The sequence below is a fragment of the Mobula hypostoma genome, chromosome 18 (genome assembly GCF_963921235.1).
Source record: "Mobula hypostoma chromosome 18, sMobHyp1.1, whole genome shotgun sequence".
Taxonomy (NCBI): domain Eukaryota; kingdom Metazoa; phylum Chordata; class Chondrichthyes; order Myliobatiformes; family Myliobatidae; genus Mobula; species Mobula hypostoma.
In genome coordinates this window covers 41,785,142-41,805,386 of record NC_086114.1, presented here as the reverse complement: position 1 = coordinate 41,805,386, position 20,245 = coordinate 41,785,142, and the positions used below count along the sequence as shown (strand labels likewise).

Sequence of the window (20,245 nt, the reverse complement as noted above, 5' to 3'; positions counted from 1 at the left end):
TGTAAGGTCAGCAGACTGGAGCCGGAGCCTTCCTGGCTGTAAAATACGTCTCTGGGATGACATGTTGTCTCCCTCGTGCTTACAATCAAGAATGTCTCAGAGTAGCAGCTGGGTATTCTGAGGGAAGTGTGAACAGGCAAAGGCTGTGAAACACATTGGCACTGTGACAGAAGAAGAGAAAGTACAAGGTCCTGCAATGCAAATTGAATAAAGTTCGGAGCTGAATTTGAAAGCAGGACCTCAAAAGGTCGTAATCCCAGGATTAATCTTTGCACTAGTAAGCATAACAACGGGAGAATGGATTAAAGACTTTAGCTGGAGAATCAGCAGGGGAGGGAGGGATTTGCAGTCCTGGGACATTGGGACCTGATCTTGGAAAGTGGGATCTGTGCAACAGGAGGGATTAAACCTATACTGGACCAGAATCAGTACGGAACAACAAAACCACTACAGCACAGGAACAGGCCCTTTACCCCCCTTCGTCCAAGCCTAGAATAAATCTCTTCTGCCTGCTCGTGATCTATAACTTGTCATTCCCTGAACATTCACGTGTCTGCAGACATCCCACCTCTCCCGGAAGTTCCAGGAGTCTCCCGCATATGAATAGTGGCTCCCTGATGCCCGCAAATTATATACAATATCACGGAAATCAATTTTTTTGAGAGCGAGCGAGAGAACACGAGAGAGAGAGAGCACGAGAGCAAGCGAGCGAGAGAGAAAGCAAAAGAGAAAGTGCGAGAGCGACCACGAGAGAGCGCGAGAGCGCGTGAGCGAGAGAGCGAGAGAGAAAGCAAGCAAGAGTGCGAGTGAGAGAGAGAGATAGAGAGTGCAAGCAAGCGAGAGCGACCATGAGAGAGAGAGCGCGAGTGAGAGTGCGCCATGGCAGAGTGTTCCAAAAAAAGATAAATATAAAACGTACATCACCCCAGACTACACTAAAGTGTACCCCTGCCTAATAGGGGTCAAAAATAATGACAGTGTTGCTTGCTGCACTGTTTGCAACAGTGACTCTTCTATTGCCCATGGTGGGTTAAAATGTAAAAGACATGTTGAGGTGAGTTTAACAGGTGTCATTCGTTCATTAGCATAGCTAACGTTATTTAAGCTAGCTGACTAGCTGCTAAGGAGCTACTCTATTGCAAACATCCCACCTCTCCTGGAAGTCTCCCACAAATTGATGGTGCTATCTCCCTGAACTGAGTTTTTGCAGGGTGGGATGTCTGTGTCTGTCTAAAAGCATTTTATACAGAGTTACAAAATACACGTGGACTAGGATGTTAACTGTCCTGTGCAATCACCAGTGGGATCATCAGTTGATCTGCCGCCTGTCTTCAGGAGTTTCGGCCCGCTTATGATCCAGACTCACTTGAGGTGGTGGGCCAGCAGTGCTAAAGCACCACCTCCCACTGGTCAGCTTAAAAACTCAGCATCTGCCTCTATCAGAGTTGTTGGTCACTTCCATCCAACAGATAGACACCTGAAGAGCAGACTATGCAACTACTGGAGGGTTTGCAAAAGATGTATACACTGTCTGACTATCTGCCCCTCTGGACATACTTGGTCCACACCCATGCTGATCCTTTCTCTGCTGCCTCAGCTACAGCCCTGCTGGCTGACTTGATCTCTCTTCTGGTGAAGCCAAGGTCACGCAGCCACTTCTGGAAAGTGAACGCAATAAACCCACGGCAGCCTACTTCGAATGGATAGCATGAGACCTTCCACCCTCTGTCTCTGCACTCTGATCTTAATTCTGCATACTTGGTTAACTTGCGCTCATCGGCTTCACCGATGTTGTCTTCCCAGGGAACTGTGAGTTCACCAATAACCACTTCTCTATTGGTGTCAGACCATATGATTATATCTGGACGCAATGTGGTGAAAGCTATTTGCTCTGGGAAACTGCCTTTCCCATCCAGGTCGGCCTTGACACACCAATCATTGGCTGAAGAAAGTATGCTTGATCGTGAGCCTGCACTGTGACTTGGAGCTTTCTTTCACAAATGATATGCGATGTTCTGTGCAGCATGGGGCATGAGATAAGTTGTGCCGCAGTACTCTCTGCTCATCCACTTCTGTTACAACTTTGAGAACGTTGTTATGTCTCCAAGTGTACATGCCACTGGAAAGATTGACTCTGCATGCACTCAAGATATGTTGAAGTGTTCCCTTCTCGCCACAAGCAGCACACCTGTCTGTCTTATCTTCATACCAGGTGCTGAGGTTGGCAGGTGTTGGGAGCAGATCGTACGCTGCTCTGCATAGAAAAGAAATGCGGAGCGGTTCCATCTGCCACAGAACATCCCAAGATAGACGTTGTTGTTCAACACTTTCCCACCGGGTCCGAGCCCCTTGTTTGGACAGGCCAGCTGTTTTAGTTAACCTCTTCTCCTCTTCTACCTCTCGTATTTCTTGTGTTACAAGCTCACGGTGCTCCTTACCTGTAGAAGATGACCACCACTTGTGGGTTGTCCTTCCAAGTCCCTGGCAGCCTAGCTGGATAGCCCCAGCCATCTCGTTGTGCTTAATTACTTTGGTTCTGTCTTCACTAAGGAGGACATAAATAACCTTCTGGAAATAGTAGGGGACAGAGGGTCCAGTGAGATGGAGGAACTGAGGGAAATACATGTTAGTAGGGAAGTGGTGTTAGGTAAATTGAAGGGATTAAAGGCAGATAAATCCCCAGGGCCAGATGGTCTGCATCCCAGAGTGCTTAAGGAAGTAGCCCAAGAAATAGTGGATGCATTAGTGATAATTTTTCAAAACTCTTTAGATTCTGGACTCATTCCTGAGGATTGGAGGGTGGCTAATGTAACCCCACTTTTTAAAAAAGGAGTGAGAGAGAAACCAGGGAATTATAGACTGGTTAGCCTAACATCGGTGGTGGGGAAACTACTAGAGTCAGTTATCAAAGATGTGATAACAGCACATTTGGAAAGCGGTGAAATCATCGGACAAAGTCAGCATGGATTTGTGAAAGGAAAATCATGTCTGACGAATCTCATTGAATTTTTTGAGGATGTAACTAGTAGAGTGGATAGGGGAGAACCAGTGGATGTGGTATATTTGGATCTTCAAAAGGCTTTTGACAAGGTCCCTCACAGGAGATTAGTGTGCAAACTTAAAGCACACGGTATTGGGGGTAAGGTATTGATGTGGATGGAGAATTGGTTGGCAGTCAGGAAGCAAGGAGTGGGAATAAACGGGACCTTTTCAGAATGGCAGGCAGTGACTAGTGGGGTACCGCAAGTCTCATTGCTGGGACCCCAGTTGTTTACAATATATATTAATGACTTGGATGAGGGAATTAAATGCAGCATCTCCAAGTTTGCGGATGACACAAAGCTGGGCGGCAGTGTTAGCTGTGAGGAGGATGCAGGGTGACTTGGATAGGTTAGGTGAGTGGGCAAATTCATGGCAGATGCAATTTAATGTGAATAAATGTGAAGTTATCCACTTTGGTGGCAAAAACAGGAAAACAGATTATTATCTGAATGGTGGCCGATTAGGAAAAGGGGAGGTGCAACGAGACTGGGTGTCATTATACACCGGTCATTGAAAGTGGGCATGCAGGTACAGCAGGCAGTGAAAAAGACGAATGGTATGCTGGCATTTATAGCAAGAGGATTTGAGTACAGGAGCAGGGAGGTACTACTGCAGTTGTACAAGGCCTTGGTGAGACCACACCTGGAGTATTGTGTGTAGTTTTGGTCCCCTAATCTGAGGAAAGACATCCTTGCCATAGAAGGAGTACAAAGAAGGTTCACCAGATTGATTCCTGGGATGGTAGGACTTTCATATGATGAAAGACTGGATGAACTAGGCTTATACTCGTTGGAATTTAGAAGATTGAGGGGGAATCTGATTGAAACGTATAAAATCCTAAAGGGATTGGACAGGCTAGATGCAGGAAGATTGTTCCCGATGTTGGGGAAGTCCAGAACGAGGGGTCACAGTTTGAGGATAAAGGGGAAGCCTTTTAGGACTGAGATTAGGAAAAACTTCTTCACACAGAGAGTGGTGAATCTGTGGAATTCTCTGCCACAGGAAACAGTTGAGGCCAGTTCATTGGCTGTATTTAAGAGGGAGTTAGATATGGCCCTTGTGGCTAAAGGGATCAAGGGGTATGGAGGGAAGGCTGGTGCAGGGTTCTGAGTTGGATGATCAGCCATGATCATACTGAATGGCAGTGCAGGCTCGAAGGGCCGAATGGCCTACTCCTGCACCTATTTTCTATGTTTCTATGTTTCTATGTTTCAATCTAGACTCTGCCTCATCAACTGCTACACGGGCTGACCACTTCCTGCCTGATCTCACATCCGGCTGGGTGTTCTTGATGACAGGGTCCTTTGAGTCTTGAGGCATCAAGAGTGATCTTACCTTGGCTACCCTGACCTCCTCAACAAGGGATTGCACTGGGATGGTAAGCTTTGTCTGGCTACTGCGGATTGCAACATTGGTGAGGCTGCTCGGTACTCCAAGCCACTTCTTCACATACTTGTTGATCTTCCGTTCAATTGCCTTAACATGGGACATTGCTACTTCATAGACAGTTAGTGGCCACATTACCCGTGGCATCAGTCTGTACTGCAAGCACCACAACTTCAACTTGCCAGGCAAGCCACACTTGTCAACAGACATCAGACCTCTGCTGATCTGTTCTCCTGTCTCTTGAACCCTCTTGATGTCTCTCAGCTCCTCTGTGTACCATTGCCCGAGGCTCTTAACTGGTTGGTCCTGAATGGATGAAATCTTCTCTCCACAAAGGGTGAAATGAAAGTCAACCAGCCTTCCTCTCCTAAGAACAAGGCTCCTTGACTTCTTGAACTTCATTCTTCCCCAATCCATTAGCTCCTCGAGTCTAGATAGTACATTTTCCACTGCATCCATGCTGGGACTCAAAAGGGTAAGATCGTCCATGAACGCTCATATTGGTGTTAACACCTCTCCGCCATCAAGTGCAACACCTGGTCTCACTGATTCTGCAGCCCTCACAATGACCTCCATTGCTAATACAAAAAGGATGGGTGAAATTGCACATCCCATTGGGATTCCAACATCCAAGCTCTGACACCTAGTTGTAAACTGCTGAGTGGAAAACCTCATCCGGAAATCGTTGTAGTGCTGCATTACAAAGTTCCTCACCTTAGCAGGAATCCATAGGAATTCCATCGCAAACTCAATCAGGACATGGGGAACAGAACCATATGCATTTGCCAGATCAAGCCAAACTACAGCCAGATTTCTTCTCAACCTTTTTGACTCCTGGATGGAACATACTAGAATGTTCAAGGCATCCTGGGAAGCCTGGTACTCCTGCCTTCTGCACAGATGTATTTACTAATCCATTTTCAATCACAAATGAAGATATTCTTTCTGCCAGAATACCAACCATAATCTCCCCCTCTACATTCAGGAGTGAAATTGGTCGGAACTGATTCAATGTAGTAGAATTCTCTTCCTTTGGGATGTATACTCCTTCAGCCTCACTCCATGACAAAGGAACAACACCTTGTCTCCACACCACCTTTAACAATCTCCACAAGTATTTCCTCAGCTCTTCACACTTCTTGAACACCTTATACGGCATTCCATTAGGTCCTGGCACTGAGCCTGACCTTGTCTTTCTGATGAACCGTTCGACTTCTGCCAATTTGGGTTCTGACAGATCGAACTTCACTCCTGGCTTGGTAGGCTTCACAAGCCCTGAAATGTCAAGCAAAGGAGCCTCCCGCTGTTCGTTAGAGTAAGTGCTTGCCGGGTGATCCTCAAGTTCTTGTTGACAGATGTTAAGCTGCCCGCTCTTACTTTGTTCAAACATTTTCTTTGTGAACTCGTGAGGGTTCTCAAAGAATGACTTTCTTGCCTTCTCTCTCTTCTTTCTCTTTTTACGTTGTGACTCTGCACAACGGAGTGATGCTAACTTTATTCGAAAATGCTTTTGGAGATCAGCAAGCCCTGGCTTGTCACCCTCACTTGCTACCTTCCACCTCTGTCTCAATGATCTAAGCTCTCTCCTCAACCTACTAATCTCCTTCTGGCGCCTGCTTGGTTGCTGTGTAGGCTTTGCTTTCTTCAACTCAACCAAACCAAACCTGTACTTGCCAACATCGTAAATCATATCGCCCATCACTTCCAACTTTCTCTTTGATGTTCCCCTGAGAGTGTTCTCCAACTTCATACTGATATCCTCATCAAATACACACCAAGCCTTCTCATCTGCCATTGCTGGCCACTTGACCTTCCTCTTCTTCTCGACCTCCACACCACCGCCATCATGCGAAGGATCTACCTGGGTACTGTGGTCTGAAACCTGACCTGGGTTATTCCAGAGTGAATCGCTGTGGCTTGTGAATCAGTGGTTGAAAAGACCACATCATCTGTGCTTGGTGAAGTAATCTCATCTTCATCCACTGGGATGGAATAGCACTTCAACTTTGCTTGGTGGATTCGTAAACCTTTAATGCTGGAAAACGCTCTCCCACACCAACACACTGGACACTCAGAGTCTCTTATCCTAGCTCTTGGTTGTAGTCGTTCCCCGTAATTAACTGTATCCATCCGATTGGGTCCATCGTTCTCCCTCCCTCTCAGAGAAACCCCGAGGGTATGTATCTCCATGTAAACTAGAAGCTTCAAGAGGTGGGTGCTCTTCTGAGCTGGTGCCTGGACTGCCAATCCTGACACCCCCGGTGCCAGTCTTCTCTGGCTGTCCGCTGTCTCTCCATGCAGTCACCGGACTATTCCCGGTTGCCAGCCAGACTATTCCTGGTAGTCACTGGTGTCCAGAACAAAAGAGTTACAAAATACAAAATTATTATGTCTGCTTCTGTCACTACCCCAGGCAGCACATTCCAGGCATCAATCAATCCTTGTGTAAAGAAACTTGCCCGCACATCTCCTTGAGCTTTTCCTCTTCTCACCTTAAATATATGCCCTCCGGTACTTTTAATTATTTAGCAATACAGTGCGGAATAGGCTCTTCCAGCCCCTTGAACCACGCTACCACAGCATCCCCTGACAAACCTGATTAACACTAACCTAATCATGGGACAATTTACAGACTGATTAACAAGGCTGCATTTCTCCAGCCTTGTATCCCTTTTGCCAACCAACTTACCAGCTCTTAGCTCCAGCCCTCCCCCTCCTGTCTTCTCCTATCATTTCATGTCTCCCCTCCCTCTCCCACTTTCAAATCTCTTACTATCTCTTCTTTCAGTTAGTCCTGACGAAGGGTCTCGGCCTGAAACGTCGACTGTACCTCTTCCTATAGATGCTGCCTGGCCTGCTGCATTCCACCAGCATTTTGTGTGGGTGTTGCTTGAATTTCCAGCATCTGCAGATTTCCTCGTGTAACCTACCCAGTGCGCCTCTTGGTCTGTGGGAGGAAACTGGAGCACCTGGAGAAAATCCACACATCCACTCCTTAAAGAACAGTGCCAGAATTGAACACCAAAGTCTGGAATGCCCCAAGCCGTAATATTGTTGTGCTAACTGCTGAAGTACCATGTCGCCCATTACTTCACATTTCGACCCTGAGTAAAAGACTCTGACTGTCTACCCTGTTTGTCTCTCATAATTTTGTGAACTTCAATCAGGTCTCCTCTCAGACTCTGATACTCCAGAGAAAAATTTGTCTAACTTCTACTTACAGCTCCTACTTCGAATCCAGGCAACAACATGGTAAACCTCACTGTACCCTTTACAAAGCCTCCACATCCTTCCTGTAATGAGACAACAGAACTGAACACAATACTGTAAGTGCAACCTAACCAAATTTTAACTAACTGCAACATGACTTCTTTATTTTCATACTCAGTGTCCCGGCTGATGAAGTTAATCCTTGAACAATATCCATACATTTTCTAATGATGTTCTGATGGATCTAAACTGGAATCTGATGGTGGATGGGAATGCAGAGTAGGCCTTCGGCCCTTCGAGACACACTGCCCAGCAATTCCCTTCCAATCTAACACTAGCCTAATGATGGGACAATTTACAATGACCAATTAACCTTCAAACCAGCATGTCTTTGGACTGTGGGAAGAAACCTACCAGATCAATGGGACACTGTCCTTACGGGGAGCAGTGGGAATTGAACCCAGGACACTGGTACCGTAAAGCATTGTGCTAACCACTACACCACTGTGCCAACCCTTTCAAGGACAGAAATAAATCAGGACACAGTGCAAAATAATGTTACAATGGCAAGCATGGAGGTACTGCATCTCAATAATGTGTTGAGGATTTACCTTGCGAACATAGCTTATTGTGAATACTTTTCCACAGTAAGAGCCCTTCGCAAGTTGGCTCCTCAGCACATTGATTCAAATTTAGATGCGCAAATAGATACGACATAACTGCACTTGAGGAGACAAAGCTGCACAGTGGGGAGGAAAGGGAACTGATATTCCAGGAGACTTAGCAAGAAGGGATGAAGGAAGGGGAGGCAGAGCAGTGTTAAAGAAAGACGAAATCAGTGTAGTAGTGAGGAAGGATATTAGCTCCAAGAATATTGCTATGGAATCCGTATGAGTGGAATAAAACATCACTTAAAGGTTAGATAATGTTAGTGGGGGTTGATATGTAAATCCTTGATGCAGTGGAAGCCATAAATAGCAAATTAGAGATGTTTCTGATAAAGGTATGACAGTAATTATGTGTGACTTCAATCTGCATATCGATTGGACAAATCAAATTAGCAATTTGTTGCACTCCTTTCAGGGAGGAGGCCACCAGGACCACCAGGCTCAAAAACAGTTGCTTTTCCCAAGCGGTAAGGCCAATCAATACTTCCATCCACTAATCCACCAACACTACTTTATCATTTTCTGCCAGAGACACCTTATGTACATACAATGTATGTAAGCTAGTTTATGTATTCATATTTATTGTGCTTTTTATCATTATGTTCTTTATCTTATTGTATTATTTTGTGCTGTATCTGACCCGGAGAAACAATCATTTCACTGTACTTTACACTTTTTACTGGAATTGACATTAAATAATCTTGAATCTTGAATAACAGTCGAGGAGTAATTTCTAGAATGAATTCACTATAACTTTATGGATCAACAAATTGAGCAAGAGAACAGGCTGACTTAGTCTGAGTACTGTGTAATAACAAAGAATTAATTAAAACAGGGAAGAGCAATCATAATATGATAGAATTCCTCAGTAGGATGGAGAATGAGAGAATTGATCTGAGATGAGAATTCTTAATTTAAATAAACTGCGAAGTTATGAGAGTACAACAGACTAAGGAACATTATGTAAATAAATGACGGTGGATAGCAAAAGGGAGAACAGGCAGCAAATGCAGACTGAGAAACTGCAGAATTCGGTGAAACGGGACAAAGTGATTGATGAAGAAGAGGAAAATGAAGTATCAAAGTAAACCTGCGGAGAGCGTATTAAAAACTGACTTAATGGTTTAAAAAAAGTCTAGAAATAAGTGAAGAGAAAAAGAATTAGTAAGGATAAACGGAGGTCCCTTACAGTCAGAATCAGGTAATTTTATGATGTAGTACAAAACTAAACTGCAGGCAAATTAGGAGGGGGAGGGGGGAGAGGGGGAGAGGGGAGAGGGGGAGAGGGGGAGAGGGGGAGGGGGAGAGGGGGAGAGGGGGAGAGGGGAGAGGGGAGAGGGGAGAGGGGAGAGGGGAGAGGGGTAGAGGGGAGAGGGGGAGAGAGGGAGAGAGGGAGAGAGGGGGAGAGAGAGGGAGAGGGGGAGAGGGGGAGAGGGGGAGAGGGGGAGAGGGGAGAGGGGAGAGGGGGAGAGGGGGAGAGGGGGAGAGGGGGAGAGGGGGAGAGGGGGAGAGGGGGAGAGGGGAAGAGGGGAGGGGGAGAGGGGAGAGGGGAGAGGGGGAGAGGGGAGAGGGGAGAGGGGAGAGGGGAGAGGGGAGAGGGGGAGAGGGGAGAGGGGAGAGAGGGAGAGAGGGGGAGAGAGAGGGAGAGGGGGAGAGGGGGAGAGGGGAGAGGGGGAGAGAGGGGAAGGGGAGAGAGAGGGAGAGAGAGGGAGAGAGAGGGAGAGAGAGGGAGAGAGAGGGAGAGGGGGAGAGAGGGAGAGAGGGAGAGAGGGAGAGAGGGGAAGAGGGGAAGAGGGGAAGAGAGAGGGAGAGAGGGGGAGAGGGGGAGAGGGAGAGAGAGGGAGAGCGCGAGCAAGCTGGAACAGAAGACAGAATTCAAATGACCAGCTTTATCATCATGTTGAATGGTGGGATAGACTCAAAGGGCTGAATGGCCTCTTGGTGCCTCTGTTTCCTATATTTCTATTTGTCCCAGTAATTACTCTACCTCGTTGTGACCATTGCAAGCTGTTATACATAGCAAATTTAATTTTGCCTATTTAATTTCTTTTTCTAGTGACACCATTTGCCACGTCTTTAGATTCCGCTATCAATTTCACTTCAGAATCATGTTTATTATCACTGTCTCACATGATGTAAAATTTGTTGTTTTGTGGTAGCAAGATGATGCAAAGACATAAAACTACGAAATGTTACAGAGTAAATAAATAGTGCAATAGTAAGGATTAATGAGGTAAGAGCCATGGGTCCATGGACAGTTCAGAAACATGATAACAGAGGGATGAAGTTGTGGGTCTTCAGGCTCCTGCACCTCCTCTCTAATTGAATTCTAAGTTTTCCACCCTGCCAAGAAACTCCAAACCACCACAACAGCCCCAGAAAAATTGCCCTGCAAGAAACTGGCTTCCGGTCTGTCTGATGTGCACTTACACAATGTATAGTCAGTGCTGCAGGTCCAGGGTGTCACAGGCTGGCGCTGTCCAGGATCAGGGGGTCATTGGTTGTGTGTCAGGTCAGGAGGACACATTAGTACTAGGTTCAGAAAATAACTCACGTAATTTTGATATCTTTATTTGGGGAAGGGTATACTTGCCTCAAAGACAGCGCAGAGGAAACACACTGGGTAGATTCTGTGATGGAAAGGTTGAAGTATGTGGAGAGATTGAGCAGGTTAGGTCTATGCTTACTGAGTTTGGAAGAATGAGAGGTACCTTATTAAAACATAATGATTCCGTGATTCTGAGGAGGATAGAAAAGGTCACACAAAGCTGATGCTTCCCCCGAGGGTGGAGGGGAGATGTAGGTATTGAAAACATAGTTTCAGAATAAGTAGTTGCTCATTTAAGACAACTCATTTTGAAGCTTTGAAATTCTCTGTCCAGTTGAGTTGTAATCATTACTTAAAGTTGTGAGACACGGGTTTTGATCTAAAGGTGGGTCAAGGGTTCGGGAAACAGACAGGAAAAGAAGTTGAAGCCAAGATCGGATCAGCCATGTTATTAAACAGCAGAGTACGCTCGACAGGCCGAGTAGCCCACTCTCCTTTTTATTTCTTAACATTCTCAGTAAGAAAGTTTGGTGCTAACCTTTCCCATCCCGCAATTCGATTTCCTTCTCATCAGTAATCCAACGATAACAGGGAAACTCCAGGTACTCGCCGCTGGGGGTTTTTATGGTAATATATTTACAGTACCAATCATCTTGTATCCAGTACTTGCGTTTCTCAATCTTCACCAGCAGGATCTCTCCTATATCGCTCGACACAGTCATTTCATATGAATCCACCTGCAGGGGCAGAGAGGAGAGTTAGTGGTATGCAAACAGGAAAAACATTAGGTAGCAGGCAGATGACACTGGGCCAGCGTTTGTGAAGGGAAATTTACAAATTTCCATATTTTCCTACAACAAATAAAGTCTCAGTTTCCCTGTTCTTATACCAAATTAGGGTTTAGCACATGTAGAGAACGAAATATAGAACCACAAGAATTATTCATTAAATGTTCCTGTTCACATTTCAAGTCAATTATTGCTGTGGTGAAAGTGGAGAGATCCACTTCCCTTACACGCAGTTCTTTACTTTGAACATGCACAGCAATTGATCCTCACAATTCTTTTCACAGCAAGTTGTGGATCTTCAGGGTCCTGCATCTCCTCTCGGACTGGTCCAGAAAATGGGAATGGTTGAGTCTACAACCCTGTGTGATTCTGTGCATCGGAAACTCCAAAGCAGAGAGTGATGCCACCAGCCAGAATGTTCTCCATTTATGGAAATTAGCAAGATCCTTTGGTGACATACCAAATATCCTCATACTCCTAATAAAGTAGCTTCCCAGTTACTGGCTTGCCTTCTTCATGATCCTTCAATGTTTTGGACCCAGGATAGATCCCCTGAGATGCTGCTGTACTTAATGCAATATTGTAGTGAGTTACAGTGCTACATTATTAACAAGAGGGTAACTATATTTACAGATATACGATCTGATCAAGAAGAGTCAACACTTCTTTTGAAAGGAAAGTTTATAGGTCATGCCTATAAACTAATTACATTTTCTGGGATGGTATTAAAACTTTTATTTTAGGGAGTTTCTGGGAATCTTATTGATTATTGATACTCCAAAAGCAGAAATAGCTGGAAAAGACCAGCGTGAACCAGCTGGCTGGACGGCCAGCTATTTTAGGACGTGCAGCCCAATAGCTGGTGTTGCAACTACACTGCAAGTCACTTCAGCCTAGCATGTGGTCACAGCAGTGACGCCAATCTGTAATCTCTCTTCCATCCAGTGCCTTTAGTTGCTTATGAAACATCGTGCAAGCAGTCAGTGGCACAATCTTTTAACCTGCTCTAAGATCAGTCTAACTCTTCCCACTCAATAGTCCTCTGTTTACGATCATTATGTGCCTATATAAGAGTCTCTTCAATGTCCCTGATATATCTGCCTCGAGCATGTGTTCCAGGCACCCACCACTCTCTGTGTAAAAAAGCTTCCTCTGATATCTCCCCTAAACTTTTCTCCACTCATCTGAAAAAGGGCGTCCTCTGATATGGACCACTGCCGCCACACGCCTACCACTCTCTGTGTAATAAAACGTACCCCCTATCAACCATCCTCTAGATTTAGCTCCAATCACCTTAAAATTATGCCCCGTCGTATTAGCCAATTCCACCCCGCGAAAAAGCCTTCGGCTATTTACTCTATGGTTTTTATCATCCTGTACATCGCTATCAAGCCAACTCTCATCCTCCTTCATTCCAAAGAGAAAAACCCCCCTCATAAGACATGCCCTCCAATCCAGGCAGCATCCTGGTAAATCTCCTCGGCACCCTTTCTAAAGCTTCTACATCCTTCCTATAGTGAGAGGACCAAAAATGAACACAATATCCAAGTGTGGTCTAACCAGGGTTTTACAGAGTTGCAACATTACCTTATAACTCGACTCCCCCTGACTTTGGTACTAATTTAAACTGGGAGTTCGGTGGAGTTTATGAAGGGGAATGGAGGGATGTGCATAATACACAGGGGGAGGACATTTGGTATAAATCGGGATAACATTGAGGAGCAAATGGCCTGTCTGATGCAGTACTCTTCCATGTCCTACCACATTACAGGATAGCTGGTTGAGCAAGCCAGCCTGGCTAGAGAGCAGCATCCCAGTTACCCAGTAATATAGATCCAAATGAAACAGCTGAGAACACATGAAGTCAGAAAGCCTGTACACTACAGAACAGAAGGGGGCAGAGAGAGCCCAGGAGCCCAGAAGCCCAGTAGCTCACTGACAGCAATGACATGCACAGGTTCTTCAGTGCTGTCAATGCCATCTCCAGCCCCACTACACTGAGGGTCAGGAATGGATGTGACTATACCATAATCAGTGAGGCAATTGGAGCTCACAGGAGGGGACACTCTGCAGACCTCCTCATCTGTGGCTTGGAGCATCCTCGGCTCCACCTCACATTGTCTCACTGATGAGAAGTCAGGAAGGAAGTGAAAAGTAAACCCTTGGGAGCAGATGGCATCCCGAATGAGAACTAAATCTCCGCAGTGAAGAGCATTGTCGTGAATCTACAGCCTCATCTCCTACGCCTGAAAGGTAGGATAATCCAGCGAACCTTGTGGTCATTGTAGTTGTGACCACCTTTAATAAAGTTGAGTCTGTCAGTCATCACCACAGAGGGGTCTTGCTGCTGCCTGGCACATTGCTGGGATCCACCTCATACACTTCTTCCAGTCATGGTGTATAATCCATCCATGTAGGGAAACAGTGGAATGCGATTACCCAGGAGCATCAGTCCCTATTCACCAGCTGCTGGTCTATAACAATCTCAACAATGCTTTTGACTCCATCAGTTAGGAGCAGCCTCAGAATGCTCTCGTCTTATCTGGCTGCACTAAGAACGTTACCACAATCTTACGATTGTTCCGCAACAACATGCAAACAGTAAACTAACTAATCCTGATGAAGACTGGTGTCAAGCAATTGCTCAATACTCTACTTGTCTTCCTCCCTGCATTGCTGCAGCTCACCTCCAACAGGCTCCCTGTAGGAATGCAGTTATTCTCCAGCATGAATGGAAAACAGTGCAAGCAAAGGCAACAGAACCAAGCTCAGCCAACCTCAGCAACTGGGCTGCAGCACGCCGACGACGTTTGTCATTGTGCAAATTCAGATGCTGTGGCCCAAGCCAGTATTGACTCATTTACCAAAGCACACAGGAGCACAGATATCAATAGGCATAAAACAAAGGTCTTCTTCCAGTTTGCCTCTGCTATTCAACATACTGTTCAGCAAGTAAAGACCATACTAGGATGCTGGAAAATATGGGCCACCTCCTATAAACCTCACAACGAAGGCAGGCATTAGTAAGAAAATTCACTAATAACTTGTGTTTGCAAATATGGTCTTGGTTAGCTCAGAAAAATAACGTCTAAAGATAAAGATCTTAAACACTGTTTGATCTTATTGTTTTACTGGGCAGAATTCTTGCATTATCCTACTCTCATAGATATGGGCCATCTGCAAATCTACTACAAGAAAAATCATCAACACAGTTTTCTTAAGTTCTCTGGATGCAATGGAAGGAGAACTGAAACAAGTTGGCATGCTCTCCCAGCCGAGGCCCTAATTCCATTGTCTTGGTGCTAGTAGACCCATCACATTATAAGCCCATCCTACAGCAGATCCCAAAACACTCTACTCCAAATGACACCTCCGGAAGAGATCATCAGATAAGTAAAGACTAGGAGCACAGTGTCTATGGCAACCAAGAGATGTCTATCTAAGCATTTGTCTGTGCTTGGTCTAGATACCTCTAAATCTTCCTGTCTATGTACCCACCTGTCATGTAAAGGCTGCAACAGTATAAAGGTGGGAAGATGTGCCTGGAGGCTGTGGAAGTGAGCGGGGTCCTCAATGAATACTTCTTTTCGGTATTCACCAATGAGAGGGAACTTGATGATGGTGAGGACAATATGAGTGAGGTTGATGTTCTGGAGCATGTTGATATTAAGGGAGAGGAGGTGTTGGAGTTGTTAAAATACATTAGGACGGATAAGTCCCCGGGGTCTAATGGAATATTCTCCAGGCTGCTCCACGAGGCGAGGGAAGAGATTGCTGAGCCTCTGGCTAGGATCTTTGTGTCCTCATTGTCCACAGGAATGGTACCGGAGGATTGGAGGGAGGCGAATGTTGTCCCCTTGCTCAAAAAAGGTAGTAGGGATAGTCAGGGTAATTATAGACCAGTGAGCCTTACGTCTGTGGTGGGAAAGCTGTTGGAAAAGATTGTTAGAGATAGGATCTATGGGCATTTAGAGAATCATGGTCTGATCAGGGACAGTCAGCATGGCTTTGTGAAGGGCAGATTGTGTCTAACAAGTCTGATAGAGTTCTTTGAGGAGGTGACCAGGCATATAGATGAGGGTAGTGCAGTGGATGTGATCTACATGGATTTTAGTAAGGCATTTGACAAGGTTCCACATGGTAGGCTTATTCAGAAAGTCAGAAGGCATGGGATCTAGGGAAGTTTGGCCAGGTGGATTCAGAATTGGCTTGCCTGCAGAATGCAGAGGGTCATGGTGGAGGGAGTACATTCAGATTGGAGGCTTGTGACTCATAGTGTCCCACAAGGATCGGTTCTGGGACCTCTACTTTTCGTGATTTTTATTAACAACCTAGATGTTGGGGTAGAAGGGTGGATTGGCAAGTTTGCAGATGACACCACGGATGGTGGTGTTGTGGAAAGTGTAGAGGATTGTCGAAGATCGCAGAGAGACACTGATAGGGTACAGAAGTGGGCTGAGAAGTGGCAGATGGAGTTCCACCTGGGGAAGTGTGAGGTGGTACACTTTGGAAGGACAAACTCCAAGGCAGAGTACAAAGTAAATGGCAGGATACTTGATAGAGTGGAGGAGCAGAGGGATCTAGGGGTACATGTCCACAGATCCCTGAAAGTTGCCTCACAGGTAGATAGGGTAGTTAAGAAAGCTTATGGGGTGTTAGCTTTCATAAGTCAAGGGATAGAGTTTAAGAGTCGCGAGGTAATGATGCAGCTCTATAAAAACTCTGGTTAGGCCACACTTGGAGTACTGTGTCCAGTTCTGGTCACCTCACTGTAGGAAGGATGTGGAAGTATTGGAAAGGGTACAGAGGAGATTTACCAGGATGCTGCCTGGTTTAGAGAGTATGCATTATGATCAGAGATTAAGGGAGCTAGGGCTTTACTCTCTGGAGAGAAGGAGGATGAGAGGAGGCATGATAGAGGTATACAAGATATTGAGAGGAATAGATAGAGTGGACAGCCAGTGCCTCTTCCCCAGGGCACCACTGCCCAATACAAGAGGACATGGCTTTAAGGTAAGGGGTGGGAAACTCATGAGGGATATTAGAGGAAGGTTTTTTACTCAGAGAGTGGTTGTGCATGGAATGCATTGCCTGAGTCAGTGGTGGAGGCAGATACACTAGTGAAATTTAAGAGACTACTAGACAGGTATATGGAGGAATTTAAGGTGGAGGGTTATATGGGAGGTTTAAGGGTCCGCACAACATTGCAGGCTGAAGGGCCTGTACTGTGCTGTACTATTCTATGTTCTATGTTCCGTATCCACCACTACAGCTTCTTCTGACAGCTCCTTCTACATATCCACCAGCCTCTGTGTGAAAAAGGATGCTCCTCACGTCCCCTTTAGATCTTTCCTTTCTCACCTTAAACCTACGTCCTCTAATCAGATTCTCTTACCCTGGTAAAAAAAAAAGTTACCCTCTGTCTGCTGCCTCACAGCGTCAGGGAAGCATTTGTGCGTGGAGTTTGATGTTTCCTCTGTAACTACTTGGGCTTCCTTCTACATCCCAAAACTTTGCTGGTAGGTTAATTGGCTACTGAGGATCACTCTTAGTATAGCTTTACTGAGAAAAAGAATCACTTATTGGTCTCAACAGACAGTTCAGATATGGAATCACAGTAGGCGCGAGTAATCCTGGCTGAAAAAGATAAAGATTTTGCAACAAATCACATTATGAGAGTGATGCGGAGGAGATTTACAAGGATGTTGCCGTGACGGGAGAACTACTGTGGAGAAAGACTGGATGATCACTTAAAGAGTGATTTAATGAGGTGTTTGAAATAATATAGGGTTGATAAAAAGGAGGCAGAGGGTCAGGATTCAGAAACCATGACCAAAAAGTTAAAGAAACTGAGGGATTAGAAGGAGACGGGGAGAGAGAGGGGATATGGGAGCACATCTCTTTTGAAATAGTGGGGTGTGGATGCACTGACTGAAAGGGCAGGAGATCAGGAACATGGTCTCATTTGAATGTTACCTGGAGCAGTGGATGGGGGAAGATGAGGCATGGTGGAAGGTGCGAGAGGGAGTGAGGATGAAGGTGTGAGTTGAGTCTGGGGATGGGGTGAGGTGAAGGAGCAGGGGAGGTATATTGGGTTGACAGTGGTAGAAGCGGGGAGAATGGGGACAGAGAGACTAGGGGTTGTTGTGGAGAGAAAGGGGTGAAGATAAGGTGGAGTGTGGAGAGGGTTGTGGAGGATGGGGGAGTTGCGGAGGATGGGGAGAGAGAGGGGCTGAAGAATGGAGGAAGAGGAAAGAGGGGGTGCGGAGGAGTTGGGGGCAGAGGGGCTGCGGAGAAGGTGGGGGATTGGGGTTTCGGAGGAGGTGGACGGAGGGGGGCCACGGAGGACTGAGTATATGGAGGTGGGGCTGAGGAAAAGAGGGATCCGGAGTGGAGGGAGTAGAAAGAGGAGGAGGAGGAAGAGAAGGATTTGCCGCGGTGCAGCCTCTTGCAACCGAACAGCGCGGTCTATTTGGATGAGAGGTCTTACCGCTCCCCGCTCGAAGTCATTATAGAGCGGTTTGTCCAGCAGGGTCTTCTCGCTGCAGCCCTCGCTGCCCACCAGCGTCAGGTAGATGTAGTCATCGGTGCCCGCAAACCACTGCTGCCCAGTCGCCACCGTCACCGTGTAAGAAAACATTGTTCGCGCTACCGCTCGGGGTACTGGATCAAGATCGGATCTGGGTGGGTGATGTTCGGATCTGCTCCCGGTGGGTGCTGCGTCCTGGAATAAATCTGGTCCTGCCCCGGGTCACTGCCGAGTTCGGTGTTTGTTGTGGGGCGGGAGCTCCACTGCCCCAGCAGCTATTCGGCGCATGTGGGGCGGATCCCCTCCACCCTCCCCAGAGTGAAGCAAGAGGTCAGCGGAACTGGGGGAGGCGCCCGGCGGCTGGGTTTCCTCACCGGCGCGGGACTGTAGCACCACCTGCGGCTCGGCGCTGGCGGGATCATGAGGTAAAGGTAAGGCAGCGCTGGAGCCGTCGCCCTCCCCGTTCTACCACAGCAACATATTTCTCCACTCAGTCCTCGTCTCTCCTAAGGTTTAGACCTCCAATAAAATCATTGAACGGTCCCCTAGTACGGTAAGATAGAATTTTGACCTTACACCTTATTGTCCACTGATGTCTATTATAAACCCACGGACTCTCACAACTACCTGGATTATCCTTCTTCCCACCCTGTTACTTGTAAAAATGCCATGCGCTTCACACAATTCCTCCGTCTCCGTCGTATCTGCTCTCAGGTTGAGGCTTTTCATTCCAGAACGGGGGAGATGTCCTCCTTCTTCAAAGAAAGGGGCTTCTCTTCCTCCACCATCAACGCAGTCCTCACCTCCATTTCTTCCGTTTCGCACATGCCTGCCTCACTCCATCGTCCCACCACCTCACCAGGGATAGGGTTCCTCTTGTCCTCACCTATCACCCCACCAGCTTCCGCGTCCAGCGCTTAATTCTCCATAACTTCCGCTATCTCCAACGATATCCTCTTCCCCCACCTTCTGACTCTGACTCTTCATCTTTTTTTTCTTCCAGTCCTGCTGAAGGGTCTCAGCCGGAAACGCCGACTGTACTCTTTTCCACAGGTGCTGCCTGCCCTGATGAGTTCTTCCAGCATTTTGTGTGTGTTGTTTGGATTTGCAACATCTACAGATTTTTCTTCCTTTGTCTACCTTCACGACACGTTCTTTGTAGCTGTTGTACTTTATTCTGCATTGATATTGTTTTATTTTGTTCTACCTCAGTGCACTGTAGTAATGAATTGATCTGTATGGACCAAATTTTTCCACTGTACCTCAGTATATGTGACAATAATAAATTTATTAACCAAGTTTGGATGAATCCACTGCCCTGCAGTGCTGGCCATCTCAAACATCCGCCAGCCTCTGAGTGACGGAATTTCTCCATGTCCCTGCCCTAACCAGCCCACCCTTACTTTGAGACTGTGACCCAAGTTCTTGGCTCCTTGGTCACGAGCACATTCCTCACATTGGTCCTTCCCAGTCCTACACAGCCAGCGCAACTGGTAGAGTTGCTGAAGCAAGGAAAGTCTGGGATTAAGTTGCATTTATTGCAAGGCAAGAGGTCTGACAGGTAAGGCACATAAACTCAGGGCATAGAAAGCTATGTGGAGCTAGGATATTATAGCCATTATAGAAACATGGTTAAGGGAAGGACAGGACTGACAGCTAAATGCTCCAGAGAACAGGTGATATAGCTATGATAGAGATGGAGGAAAGAGAAGAAAGAGGATGCGATTCTGAATAAAGAGAACGTTACGGCAGCTATCCAAGTTGAAATTACCAAGGGATTGTCATGTGAGGTTTTATGGGTGGTATTGAGAAATAAGAAAGGGACGATCCTGTTGTGATGTTGTTCTATAGACCGCAAATAATCAATGGGAATTAGAGGAACAAAAATGCTGGGAGAATGCAGAAGGATGCAAAAATAATAGGGCTGTCATAGTGGAGCATTTTAACTTTGCTAACATAGACTGGGATTCAATGTTCAAAAAATTTATTATCAAAGTACACATATGTCATCATATATTACCATGAGATTAATTTTCTTGTGGGCATTCACAGTAAATACAAAGAAACACAATAG

The 20,245-nt window shown here is 46.2% G+C and overlaps 1 protein-coding gene across 1 annotated transcript in view; it reads right to left on the bottom strand.

Moving 5' to 3' along the window:
* LOC134358207 (polyunsaturated fatty acid 5-lipoxygenase-like) overlaps nucleotides 1–18,468 on the bottom strand; it is a 73,810-nt gene extending 55,342 nt beyond the window's left edge. The window contains exons 1-2 of the mRNA XM_063070205.1: nucleotides 18,133–18,468; nucleotides 11,393–11,591 (exon numbers count right to left, since the gene is read on the bottom strand). Coding sequence (XP_062926275.1) covers nucleotides 11,393–11,591; nucleotides 18,133–18,282 — 349 coding nt within the window. The 5' untranslated portion in view covers nucleotides 18,283–18,468. The remainder of the gene's footprint in view (nucleotides 1–11,392; nucleotides 11,592–18,132) is intronic.
* Between the last annotated feature and the right edge of the window lie 1,777 nt (nucleotides 18,469–20,245).